Source organism: Corvus cornix, chromosome 1A, assembly GCF_000738735.6.
Source record: "Corvus cornix cornix isolate S_Up_H32 chromosome 1A, ASM73873v5, whole genome shotgun sequence".
Taxonomy (NCBI): Eukaryota; Metazoa; Chordata; class Aves; order Passeriformes; family Corvidae; genus Corvus; species Corvus cornix.
In genome coordinates this window covers 52411079-52425356 of record NC_047057.1, presented here as the reverse complement: position 1 = coordinate 52425356, position 14278 = coordinate 52411079, and the positions used below count along the sequence as shown (strand labels likewise).

The 14278-nt window shown below is 40.3% G+C and overlaps 1 protein-coding gene across 3 annotated transcripts in view; it reads right to left on the bottom strand.

Moving 5' to 3' along the window:
• The window catches only part of LARGE1 (LARGE xylosyl- and glucuronyltransferase 1), a 272166-nt gene that overhangs the window by 60331 nt on the left and 197557 nt on the right, over positions 1-14278 (bottom strand). For all 3 annotated transcript variants that reach the window (XM_039570321.1, XM_039570320.1, XM_019292486.1), the window contains one exon: positions 3421-3525. In XM_039570321.1, the coding sequence (XP_039426255.1) occupies positions 3421-3525 (105 nt within the window). The remainder of the gene's footprint in view (positions 1-3420; positions 3526-14278) is intronic.

Below are 14278 nucleotides of genomic sequence, written 5' to 3'. Positions count from 1 at the left end.
GTACAGAAAAAAACTTGGAAATCTTTGTGGTACAGAACGAATTGTGTTTAAAATGCTTGAGGAAAAGAATGTTATCGCAAATAAAGAATGGTTCTAACTAAGAACATTTTAAACACTAATTAAATCGTCACTGAACTGATTTTGAGTTTGGTCTGGTTTTCTTACAATTATATTATCATGGACTAAAGTGTGACTTGGATTATCTGCCTCTGCAAATGAGGAAGAATGAAAAACAACCAAATAAAATCTTTCCTTAAAAATCTGTATTGGCTGTCAGGAGATCTGGCCTGGGCACACAGGAAGAGGAGATTGCAACTGCTTACTGGGTTTAAAGAACCAGCGGAGAAGGAACAAATGCATTTTTGCCTTTAATGCATCTGTCTTCTGGGACTCTCCCAACCTATATGTTGTCCAAAGAGGCTCAGGCATAGAAAGATAAGAGAGAAAGAGAAATTATTTCCTTCAGAAACTGTGAGGAAGCAGTGGAACAATTTTGACTTTGAGGGGTGCTTCTGAATCAAATCTTCCAGGGTTAAGTCTGGCTGAGGAAGCTCACATAAACATCTCTTTTCTTAGGATTGTATCCTAGGTCTCTGGTAAACACTCTCCCACGAGCAAAAGCAAAGTCTACCTGAGAGCCTCCCCTTGATCCAGCTCTGTTTAGCTCATTAAAGTTTCAGGGGTCTGGGGACCCTTTCAGTGTTCCTAAGTACAGTTCTAGGCACCTGAATTTTTATGCCTTCCCCCTCCTGGACCACTGCTTTTCATGAATGTTTTTCTTAAGAGATATCGCCTCTCTTTCCGGTGCACCCCCATTTAGTTTTCTGAATCCTCCTTGGCCACACTGTTGCATTCAGTGTCAATTATTTTAATTTACTGAACACATCAAACAAGCTCCAGTTTCATCTTCCTTGAGAAATGTGTACCTCCAGTCTCTGCTAGATTACTCAGGCAAACAATTAATTCAATCAAGAAATTTATACTAAAGGGTGCTGATTCTGTCAATAACCTAATTTCCTACTTCTCAGAGGTTGCACTGTTTCACTCAGTGACCTCTGGTTCCACATACTTGAAAAAACAACATACCACTTCTTACAATGACTTGTCAATCTTCCATACATTATCTACCTGCTGGCTTCTTTCTAAAAAAAAGTTTTTATAACTACAAGGTGAGTTGTGTGAAGAAAGAAAATTGTGAGAAAAATAAAATCATTTGCAGGATTATGGGATTATGCATGGCTTGATAGGTATGTATTAATACAAGGATTAACACATGCAATGTATATGAAGGACTGCAGATATTTGATTATTTTTGCTTTCAGTGGAAGATTTATGTGATATACTGACATTTGCTGTTCCCATAAATCATTTGGAACAGTAAGTTAAGACAACATAAATTAAAGCCTTACAGAATTTTTTTAACATTAGCATTTTAGATATCTATATATACTTTATACTACCCACCATACGTTACTGCATTATTCTGATGTTATGTGGTTGTGCCAGCTTTCTCTCTGCCAGCATTAAAATGGCAGAAAAGAAAAAGCAAAAACACAGCAGAAAGAAAGTAGCTATGGAGGGTGGTCATGTCTCAGTAAGACAAAAGATACTGCTTTCTGGTGTAACAGTGAACTGAACTGATCCCAACAAGTTGAGTTGTGTTAACAAAAGCCTTCCGATTTCAGGAAAAATCCATGAAACTTATCTCCGTCTCATGCTTTTGGGGGGCTGGGGAACAGGGGTGGGCAGACCCAGCCTTTCTATTTGCAATTCTGGCAAAGAAGAGTCAGGAAAACAACCTATTCTGCCAAAATCTTGTATCCATACCAATCTATGTTCTGTTAAGCTATTCCTTTGAACGTTACCAGAAAACAGAGAAGCTCTGCAGAGGCTACAAATTCACAAAAATTAGTGGGATTCCCACAAATATACATAGGAATATAGAAATACAGACGACCCAACCACAACTTGTTCAATCTTTTTTCTAGTTAGTCTGTTTAATTCAATCCAATGTATTTCTGTGAAGTAAAATCACTATTATGGTGAATAATTCCCTGATAGTGCAGGGATATTTAAATGGACTCATCTGTTCCAAATGGAGGCTTCACCATCTGTTCTGTCCTTTTATTACAAAGAGAGAGGGAACCTAACTCACTGCATCAGCATGTAAAGCCTAGCATTGAAATGATTTAGATGCATGTGTGTGTTCTTTATGCACCTGGTATGTTTTCCCACATACCAAACAAAAATCAGTGGGAAGACCTGTCTCTTGTAACCTAATAAATTCTCTGACCTACTGCCTTTATTCCTTTCTCATGGCAGCAGAAATTGATGGCCAGTAGCTTGCATTTTATTAGGACGATTATGACCCTGTTGCTGTCCTGCAGGAGTTATTATCTTCATTGGGCTAGCATTTTGTGATGTTACTTCTCTACAGAAAATGAACCTCAATTCCTATTCTGTTGGGGAAGATGAAACAGGAAAGCCTTATAAATATGATTGCCTGACAAAAGATTTTGGGAATATGAAAACTACAGGTGACATCGAAATGAAAGCCACTTTTGAAATACCAAGTCTTAGTTACTGAACAACTGGAAAACAACGGTATGGCCACTGAAGGTAATCCCCTCTTGATGGAACAATACCCTCTGCTTGCAGGCAGGTCCAAGGGTCAGAGCAGACCCTACTAGCTCAGCAGAAGGGGTCCAAAGAGTAGTTTTTTAGAAGTTAAGATGTAACACTCTATGGTAATATAAGAACTCTTATAGGCTGTATGTAAATGCTATAGGATTTGTATCTTGTATTAGATTGGTTAGTGACAATTAGAATATTCAGTACAGAAGATGATTTATTGTATTGTAACCAGGACTTCACCATTCCATTCTATTCTCATCACTTCTTCTTCACTCTCATTCCTCTTGCTCTCTCTTACCCGCTTACTCTCTTGCTCTCTTGGGCCTGCTCAGAGCTGCCAGCTGCAGCTCTAAGCAGTGCCCCTATACCCACGCCCTTTGCAATAAACCGCATGTTCCAAGATCTGACTATAGAGATCTTGTCACTGTGTTCGTCTACGCCCAGTCCAGACTGAACCCCAAAGCTCCTACACTATTCATTCCCTCTTGCTGGGCCTATATATGAATCATCACGGACAGAAATCTTGTAGGAGATGTGCTGTGGACCTATCAGATTGCATAAAAGCTCTGTTCTTCCCCAAAGGATGTCACACAATCTTTTCTAACACCACTTAGAGAAGACCGAAAACTTCAAAACACAAAAAATTGTATCATTTTTACTTTTTCAAAAGATAAATTTAGCTGTAGCTTAGGAAAGGCAAATTACCACTTCTCACACTCTCTGTAGCAGGAGACTGACTGCACAGTCAATGCAAGCGTTAATTCAAAGAAAACCCTCAGGTCCTACCTGTGTTGTAGCCCCTCCCAAGCGCTGGCCAGGGCCGATGGTTCTTCCAAAGGTTGCCCAAATACCAATCACTCTGGTTCTCCACTAAGCCAAGAACTTGCTGCCCTGGAAAATGACCAAATTGCAAGAAGATCATAAGATAAAAGCCAATCAATGGAAAACACACAAGACATCTGGAGAGGGACAACCAGTGAAAAGAGAAGGCAGAAGTCGGGGTGCTGCCTTCCTTCCATGCCTTCCGAAGAAGCTGCTTAGGTAACAAGACAGAAAGCCTGGCACAGCAAATTCAACACGGCTCATTTCTTCCCTTCTTCCCTGGCTAGTCTGAGTAATTAAACACTGTGGGAACCTTTGTCATGCTGACAGAAATATATCACCCAGACAAATCTGAATGCTGCTTGATTTTGGAATACAATGATGGAGAATCCTCCTAGTGAGAATTAAGTGTTGGTAAAATGATCATCTAAAATGAAGATCTGTTCATACTCTGATGGAGATAATATAATTGAAGAACAAGGCTCAGTATAACAAGTTATCCTCTTCCCATGTTCCCCCTACTAGTTTCAGGGGGTTTTTTTCTCAGTCACAAAGGAAACTCCTTTTGCTCAGAAAAATACTGGATTTGAATAGTTTACCGACATAAGAAAGTTACATCATTTTAGTTTGAGTAATTTAAAAGTCATTTAGGTAAGCCTGTGTAGAATGCTGCATAGAAATTATGACTTCAGTTTTATTTTAGTTCATCTTACATTGATTAGCAGCTGGCTTCAGCTAGAGTAAAATGTATTTTAAATCAAATGCGTCTAGGAGGTTTGCACTGCTTAAAAATCAACCAAAATATGAATGTTTGTATAGATAAGGACTTAATTATGTATCCTAAAATGTGGTGTATAAAATGTAAATAAGAGAAGTGATTATAATGATGCTCTGGTAACAGAGGACAGAGGGAAGGGGAGAACTGCATTTGGATCTAGTCAGAGAAAGGAAAAGGAATGGTGCTTTGAAAGAGGGACATGCTCAGTGAGGGCACTGAGACTGGTACTGAGACTGAGACTGGAAATGATTTTGCAACCTTTTGGGAAAGCAATTAAGCATCATGCTTTGAAGGCTCATTTTCAAATCCCAGCTATGCTCATAAAATTGTGTGTATGGTCACAGCAGTGTACTGAAAGCCTGAAATGATCATTATATGTTGCTTACACAGAACCACAGCTGTATTACTAAAATTTCAGTATGGCCCAAGACAAGGCTGGGCTGAGAACAAGACATGAAGACAGATATGATTAATTCAATTTTCTAATTGGCTTGAAAGGTGATTGCAATACTCTCCTGTGGTATCTGTAATTCAGTGGAATGTCAGTAACCCGAGCGTGTCTCGAATGCTATTTCAAAGACTGTGAGCAGCAGTGATTGGCCAATGCATATAAAAAATAACCCAGAACACTACGAAAGCATTCAAGGAGTGAATGGAAATCAATCTAAAAATAACTGTGAGAGATTACCAAGTCTACTCCACACCACTCCAACATCATCCTCCTCTATCCTAATGACAACATGTCACTCCTCATCAGACCTTATTTTCCACTAATGTCTCTTCTATTCCATTACATATTTATTATACCATACATATAATTTTTCACATTAGACCCCATAAATTGTTTTTTAAGAAGGTGGAAAATCTGGGGGAGAGCAAAAGGATCATATAAAAGACCCATTGGTGCTAGTGAAAACTGGTCATACTAACAGAGTGCAATGCACAAGCAAATGAAGGAAATTACAAGCTAGAAGCAAACGTATCCTAAGCACCTCTGTTCGTACAGATGAACCACAGCATCTCTCAACCCGTGAGACACATGGAACACATTGCAGAGTGCATGAGACATCACAAGCCATATACTGTGAGGAAATACAAAAGGGATCTCAACTGGCTGAAAGGAGCCTAAGGCAAAAAGAGGCTGAAGGACACAATTTAAACCAACACTTGTTGACTCCATGCTGGAACTTTGCCTGTTTATAGCCACTCCCTTATAGCTGCAATAGAATAAATGAAGATAAGAAATGACACTGGCTAGTAAAGGATGAGAAAAAAACCCCCAAACAATAGAAAATGCAGGTGCAGCTGGGCTGGAATGGGTTGGCACAGTTGGTAGGAAGAGAGTGACCCTGCCCATCATCGAATAGCACATTTCACAACTCAGCAGGCCACAGATCCTTTTCAGGATAGTAGAGCTACCATCAAAAGAAATGTTAGAATTTCATTTGCAAGGAGCAGGTACCAAACTTCTTTACCATGGAGCATCAATCTCCTTTCATTATTTTAGCCTCACAAATTTCCCAACATGCTACAGACTATAGCCTTAAAACCAATGGGTAAGAAAAAATAAAAAATCTTAATGCTTGTTAATGGTTTTCCTTTCCCATGTACCAGTCCAAAATCTCAGTTCTAATTACTTACCCCTGAAATACTTATTTCTCAATTATTATTTCTCATGCCAAGATAAACTGGAAGAGGTTCAGGAAATTATGTTTGCATGTATTTACTGCAGCTGTATAATTTCCTTCCACATTTTCCCTTTATTTTTGAAGACACCAGAACAAATCTTGCTTTCACCAGTATTCCCTGAGGTTTGATATGGGACACGGATGAAGGCAGGAATTAACATCATGTAAGCTTTAGGGCTCAGATACATGGATCAGATAATGTGACTTCCTGTGTATCATCTGAGCTGGAATAACTGCCTGTACACGTCCTTTTAGCTTGTCCCAAGCGCACAGTAAAATGTGCGAGCTAACATGCTTTGGTTTGCTTTTGCAATGGCCTGGGAATGTGCACATGTTCATGTACTGTCCTAGGGTAGAGCATTATGCAACTTGTCAGGCTGTTGTAACTCTTACTGGTGCATAAAGGCCTATTAGGCAGATGTGATGGCTTGTCTCCCAAGCCACCTTGGAGTAAATTATGGAGATATGCTTTCCATCTTCTCTAGTTATATTTCTGTTTTCTCTAGGCTGGAATAGTGATGCTGTGTCTGCCAAAGAAGAATATATTTTTATTTCCCTTTACATTGTCTCTGTGATCTTAACTTAAGGCAGAAGTAATCCAGAAACCAGAACTTCAGCCGCATAGGAAATATTAATGTTTCCAAAAATGTTTTAATTCTGAATCAATATAGAAAAAAAAATCAAAAATATTTCCTGAAAGAGGTTCTCCAAATATTTTGATCTGAAGATATCAAAATAACGTCTATAAATGTACAACCATTCTCATGTTAAATAATACAAAACAACATGACACCTAATATAGATGCATAATATATACCCTGTAGATTACATTGTTCCATGTATCTCAAAATTCAAACAAAAAAAATCCTAAGTTTTGTCCTTCCAATTGCAACTGACTAAAGATTCACTCAAAAGCTTTCACTCAGACCTTTAATCAATTTTTTAAATGAATCAGTGTGAGAGTATTTGTCCACCACGAGCTATTTCCTTTAGTTATTTACTTTTTCTAGTGTATTACAAAGTTACAGACACAAGGCAGTGGCCAAAGGGATGCTTGGTGTCAAGCAGGGACGGTGAACAGCTCCCTGACCATGCACCAGCCCATCCCTCTGCCACCCTTCTGCCTTCCCTGCAAGGTGCTCACAGTTCTGCAGGAACTATCACCAGGTTCACTTCAGCTCAGATCACACCTCAGTCTGAACTCAGGTTCTTTGGGCAGGATAGACTAGAGTGGCCTCCCAGCATGGCCTTCTGGAAACGGCAAGCATAAAAGAGTTATGTGAGCTATCCTTCCAGCGCATGAGAACACGGTGCCTGCCGTAATGGATTTGAACCATTCAGCATCCTGAGCTGCCCGTTTCTTCCTCCTAAGAGTTATTATAATAAAATACCACAACTAACAGCAAAAGCTCTATCATTTTCTGTTCTGGTCCTGCAGTTATGATTAAGTGCACTCCTCTCAGTCTCTGTTACTCCAGGCACAAGTTAGCTTATGAAAATTAAGCTGTCATTCTCACTTCTTCATACATCACCACTAACAGCCAGACAAGAGAAAACAAGGCTATGATTCTGGCATGACCACAGTGAAAAATTACCGGGGAGGCAGAATTACAGCTGGATTGCCGGGAATGGGGCTGAATGCTGCCTGGCTGTGGGATGAGACTTCTCCAGAAGGCAGCTGCAGCAACAGCATTTTGCACAGAACAGCTGCCTGACAGCTCTCGCATGATGAGAAGCTTGGCTGTTGCTGGGAAGAGGTTTCCATGGAAAAACAGATACTTCTGAACCTGACAACTCGATGCCTTCACTTCTGTTTTTACTTCACAGATTTTTGGTGGCTAATGGAGGGGAAAGCATTATCCTGTAACTCAGGCATTGGGGACTTCAGACCTTAGCTCAGCTCCCAGCTGTGATACTGATTTCTTGGCTGACACTGAACAGGTCACAGAACAGCCTCTTGCTCAATTCTCCCTTAATAAAACTTTACCCCTCTTCCACTTTGCCTGTCTCACATATTGCAAACGTAAGTCCTCAGAGTTAACGAGTGTGTGCTACTTTCTACTGAAAGGGTAGGAGCAGCAGCATGTGGCCAGGCTGAAGCTCCATCCAGCACGGAGTTGTCTCCAGCTGCAGGCAGGAGCAGCTGTGCAACACAGAGCACAACAGTGCAGCTCTATGGTGGCACTTCTTAATAGTGGTCCTCTGGATACAGTGAATAATGGCACATGACACATCTAAAGGAGGATCAGCTTTTATTTATGTTGGGTCTAGTATCTGCTGCTTTTGTTTGGTGCCGATCTTGGTGCTTGTGAACAATATTTTCCTATTCTGCCCTAATTTTTTCCCAGTTTTAGAGGATTTCGTCTTCCCTACAGTCTACGGTACAAAGGACCTTAACTTCAGCTCTTGCCTTGAAGTATTTTGCTATTAGAAACAATAAAAATAGTAGTAAAAAATTACAGTTATTACAGCTACTTTCAACATCTTTAGTGGAAGCTTTTTTTTTTTTGGCTTTTACATGACTCCACTGCAATTACAGTAAGAGCTATGGACCCACTGCAAACACTTTGTGTGAGTTGCACTTTCTCAGGACATCAGACTGTTTCCAGAAAGGGGAAAATAAAAAGGCATTAAAGGGGAAGGGAGGGCTGGGATGCCACCTTCTGATCGCCCATGGCCAAAGGGTGAGCTGGTATCACAGAAGAGATCTGTTTCAGCACGGTTCTCCTGGTTGTTGGATTTGCAATGGTTTAGTTGTATTTAGTAGAAGGCTTCAAAGTTAAAATGAAGTGCAAAGTATTTCTCAGCCTTTAAAAACATAGTAAGTAAGCAATTTCTATACTGTGGAGACTATTAAAGGAGAACAGAGCAGAACTCTGTCTTGCTACTCCTAACTGCTTTAACAGCCATGGTTTAGATCATTAGGAATTTAATATAGACATGAGTGCTGGAGCTGCAGCCAAACACTGCCAGAGCAATGCATGTCTTCAGTGTAAGCTGAAAGTGAGGAGAAGGACTCAACAATAATTTAAGACTCAAGCTTGGCAGGATTCAGAACTGCAGCATTCTGTTCCCAAAATGGGACACAGAAATAGAGAATAAAAAACTGACAGAAGGGAAGAAGGGAAAATGTACATATTCTGAATGCTGGAAATATTCTAAATTGGCCAGTACCAAGCCTGATGAACACTGTCAGGACTAGTTGAATCAATACTTTTGCAATGAAGCAGGGTTATTTTCTGCATGACTCAGAGTTAAAATCTTTGATTAATGCCCTTTCCCTCTCTTCTGCTTCTCCTGATTTCTTTTCTTTAGCCTTTAAACACCTGCATAAGACACTCTTCCTTTCTGAAATGTGCGAGGCCACATCCTTAGCTGGTATAAATCAGCATGACTTCAATGAAATTAGTGTACTTAAGCTGACTGATACCAGCTGCACATGTCGCACTTCAGGTTAAGTCTCGCCTGAGTGACTGACCCTTTCTTGATGGCCTTCCTGCCCTGACCATATATCGGTTCATACAAAATATGTGGTTTCTAAAATCTTTCACTTCTCCTGCCACATTTCTCATCCACCTCTTCAGATCACTGTCAAGTTCAAGCTCTTCATTCTCACTATTGCTGCCCTTTGCAATTCTTGCACTGTCTATATCAATTCATGTTTCTTCCTGCTCCCAAGCTCATTCCTCTCTTCTACTGCCATGTCCTCTCTCATTCCTAAAAGAAACTCTGTCTTCTCATGCAAAAAATGCCCTGACTTACCCCTGAAAATTTATTTCAAGCACAAAATCCCTCAGGACTTTCCTCTATAAACATTTTTAGAAATTTTATCATGAACCCAACATAAAATACACACATGAAATCGTGTGTGTGCTCTGTAACACAGTCTGACACCGTCTCATACATCTGTATGGTACAGGATACACTGTGTCCAACAGTACTGAATACTTTAACCTCTACTGTGCACTTATTTCACAGGTGTGCAAACTTGTAACAGATGTATGTTACTTGCATGCACATACTCACATACATACATACATGCATCAATATGTACAGATATGTGTGCAAATGCATAGTCTCTGCTGTGATGAACTTCTTTATTACACATAGAAATGCTTCATTTCAGGCAAAAATGCCTCCTGCAAAAGTTAAACTTTTTTGCTTGATATCTCATTTGCATTAAGTACATTGCTGTTTCCCAACAACCATTACTCCTTCTTAGTGGACTAAATACTCATGGAGAGAAACTGCATGGACAGTTGTTAAGGCACAGGTTGGATGAGAAGGAGGCCAAGGAGTAGCTCACTGAAGGTAGAGCAGGACTGCCTCAGGAGAGGAGAGGCTGGCTCCACAGGAGCACCATGTAGATAGTACACTGGTGCCAGGAGAAGAAGAGAGGATACAGACAGTGAACACCTGATAAGAATGGATGGTAAATAAATGAGGCAGAGGTAGATACAATATATGAAGGGCAGAGAAAATCAAGATGAGCCAGGTTGACTCAATGAAAGAAAAGAGCAAGTGAAATGAATAAAGGAAAACTCTGGTAATGCTGAAACAAAGATGTAAAGCAATGGCATCCGCTGACTTCTGGATGTACTCAGAGGTGTGACAAGAGCAAAAGAACTTAAAGCAACTCAGACCAGAGAAGAAGAATAAGTTGGCAAGAATCTATACAGAGAGACACATGACAAGTGTTTTGTTTGTGGTAGGAGGGAGGATTCAAAAGGCATACATAAGAGGTGATCGAGAGGATGAAGTGTAAACAACTGGACTGAGAAAGGGTGAAGACCTAAATCTGCTTCATCTTCATAAGGAAAGATGAAAGAATGAAATCAAGAGAAGAAAATATATTGGGTTTCTGCGCATCTTCTAGTGTCCTCCAAGGAGCTTGTTAGAAAAATTAAGAGGACAGTGAGAAGTCCAGCAAACCCCAGTAAAGCTAGTAAATCTATCATTAATGTTTGCAGCACTTTCATCTGCAGAATTTCAGGGAAATGGATTCTCAGCAGCTGAGCACAACAGAGTAAGTGCAGAAAAAACCTTTCATTTTGCAACAAAGCTTTTTGAGGTTTTCTGTGGTCCCTTCCAACCTGACCCATTCTGTGATATGCCCAACTCATCGCCAAGAAATGTGCTCTGGTATGGAGTTTGGAGAAGAATGAAACAGTTGTGCAATTTTAAGCTTGAGCAGAAGAGAGGCCCATAGCAGCTTCATGGGCTGCTGATCCTGTCCTTCCTCACCTCAGTTTTAGGTCACTGTTTATAGTACAGATTGTCCCAGCAGTAGAACTGACATCTAATTAACAGCAATAGGAGACTTCACATGAGCCTTTTCCAGCTGGTAAATATTCTTTTCTACCCAGGCTGCAGGAGGTCAGCAAGATGTATCCACTGCTCTAACTACACACCTAAGTTTTTTATTCACACAAATGGCTTTTTCCTTATCATGGTGTCCTTTTAAATTTTTGATGTATTCAATGTAAAACCCCACTCTCTTGTAAAATCGAAAACTTCCTTCTCTGAAAGCTGCAAAACATCCTTGTGAACAAAGTCAATTCAAATCCACCACTTCTAACATTCAGGCATTGATTTGAGAGAAAGGGTCCAGAGTTTCAGGAACATACAAGGTATTAAAACCACTACTTGAATTTGGGCTATGAAGGAATAAGTGATCACTGAACAAAAAATGCTTTCTTTTTTTTGCTGCCAAAGATAATACAATAAAACTGTGAAGAGCAGGAAAGTAACTATCCATGCACTATGACTCTGCCTGTTTTAAGTGCATCAATTTCATAAAGAGGATAAGGTCCTGATATGCACACTTTTGTTGGCGCAAAGCCCATCTGTGAATCGTGTCTCAGTCATGGGGAGCCAAGCAGCAGGATGCAGTGTGTGATCAGTAAGGCTCTGATGTGATGCCTTTCAGTAGTAGCACTTCATTAAGGAGAACTTACAGCAGGAGAAACTGAGGCTCATGGTGATGGAGTGACACTTCCACGGTCACTGGGGAGGTGAGTGGTGATCTAGGAACAGGTGCCAGGACTTGTGAGACCCAGAGCACTGATTTTAGATACCGAAGACTGTCCCTAATGATAGCCTAGTGCCTAAGCTGTCACTGCCAGTAATCACTCAGAAATTCCCACTCACCTCGCCTTCGAGCAGCTGTTAGCTCACTGGGTCCACTGACGGCTGAGTTTTTCCTTGCCACATCTCTGAATGCTATGTTCTGCCCTGACATAGATTTACTTTGGGTACATCCCTTAGGATTCCAGGCATGTCTCATCATTTCCCTCTTGATTTCAGGCAGCTGCATTTTGCCGATGTTAACTGAACGATCTTAACTCATATTTGCACCAGGTAACAGAGGCTAGAAGTTGGCTGTTTGTCCCTCATTTTCACCCTATCACTGCATCACTACACTTCATCAGGTTTCAGTGATTGTTGCCTGAGGTTTCTGGAACAGTAAACTTCTTTACTAGCAAGGAATTAGAGAAAGAGAGTAAGGGCTTCCTGATAGTCCAAAGACTGCTCAAAGAAACTGTACGCAGCTTCCTACTTCATTTCCTTTTGGGCAGTTATCATGCATAAACAGCAAGATATTAAACCCCCTTTCTTTTTATTTAAAAGGAACAATCTTTTAAATTGATTGACATACCAGGAATGTTTGTAAGCAAGAAATCAGTGTATGTATCACAAGTACTTTCCCCGAGAATCAGAGAAATCCCCAAATGTAGAAGCAGAGGTGGCACCCCCCTTCACCTCCCCCCAGATGAACAAAATGAAAAGGACTGGTTTTCTGGTAACAATTAAAAAAAATCCAAAAAAATCAGGGAAAAAACCTCACTTATAGAAAAGGGCTGTAGTCATCCACTTAATGTGAAAAAGGTTGCCAAGTTATGGTATGTGGTGTTGAAATCCAACTATGTTGACATTATTTTTCCCCTCTGTTGGGTTCAGTTCTGTTAAAAAAATAAATAAGCTTTGCATTTCCCTTTGGCTATGTGGCTTTACCAGCCTCTGCAAATTTTTCCATATGAAAGTTCACGAGTTGTCTCTTCAGTAGACACATACTGCAGTAAGATGATGCTACCTGCCTAGCACTTCTTGCCAATGCTATTAAGGGCACTTACTACAGTGACAATTGGTTTGTGTAAACAGCTCACTTTATCCTTTTAATTATGGACTTCAAGACAGGTTAGCTGCTAAGAATTATTTATGCATCAGGAGTATCAGACAGCAAGATGACACAGCAAATATTTGTTCACACCTAACGATTAAGCACAATTAAACCTGTATCAGGAAACAGGACAGAGCTCTGATACCAAACAACAACCTGCTGCTTTGCATCTTGAGCCTACAGAATAATAGATGCTTCTGCCTGATACTACAAAACAGTGGCTGTATCAGATATCTCATGCTTTAGTGATGAGCTCAAGAGTCTTGGGATCTGTTCCTCGTTCTTATGTTGACTGGCTGTGCAATCACAGATGGGTCACCTCTTCAGTGAGCTGCAGCCTCTCTAAATAGGGCATGATTCTGCACTCAGGCAGTGGAGAAGAAGAAAAGAACAACTTGGAAAACAGAATAGAAGTGTTGCAAGTTATTTTCTCAGCAAGAGATGGAGCACTGCAAATACCTAATAAATGTGCAGAGAACTGGTCTTAAATTTGAAAACAACCATCTTTTCTCTATACCCTTCTCTGTCTTTCAACCTGGAGACATCTGGATTTAAAGGGCAAAGTGGTTGAGATGTTCTTTTGCTGAAAATGTGTCTACTTGTGAATTCAACTTGAAATCATACATTGCATTGACTCAGTTTTGCCAGCATGTCCAATACTACAGAGTCACAACAGGCACAAAAAATAAATTACGTAGCCACCTTGAGCTCAAGTTGAGCTCAGTACCTTCAGCTCCAAGAATAAATCATACAGGATGTCTTGTAGATTGCTAGCAAGCATTAGTTAGTTTCCTTAATTAGTTTACTTTCTTAGTTTACCGCTGTTTGCTACACATATGACACGTTTTGCTAGTGTGACAACGAAGCAGTTAACATTCCTGACGCAAAATCCAGTAAGGCTTGGAAAAAGCAATAAAACCCCCACTCTCCAGTCTTTTGCAGATCAGTCTTTGTGGACAGTTCCAGAGGTTTTAGGTTGTTAACACAAGTCCATCTCAGCACTGACATTTCCCTTTTGTCCCTGTTTATTGGCTTAGTACTGAGTGATTCCTGCTGTTCTGAAGAATTTCCAAGCAAAGAAGAAGAAGGCTGTCTCAACTGAGTAAAGGCATAAAAACAAGTGTTACAAAAATCGGCTTAAGTTCCCTCTCCCCCTCTGTTGTTTAATTATTTAGT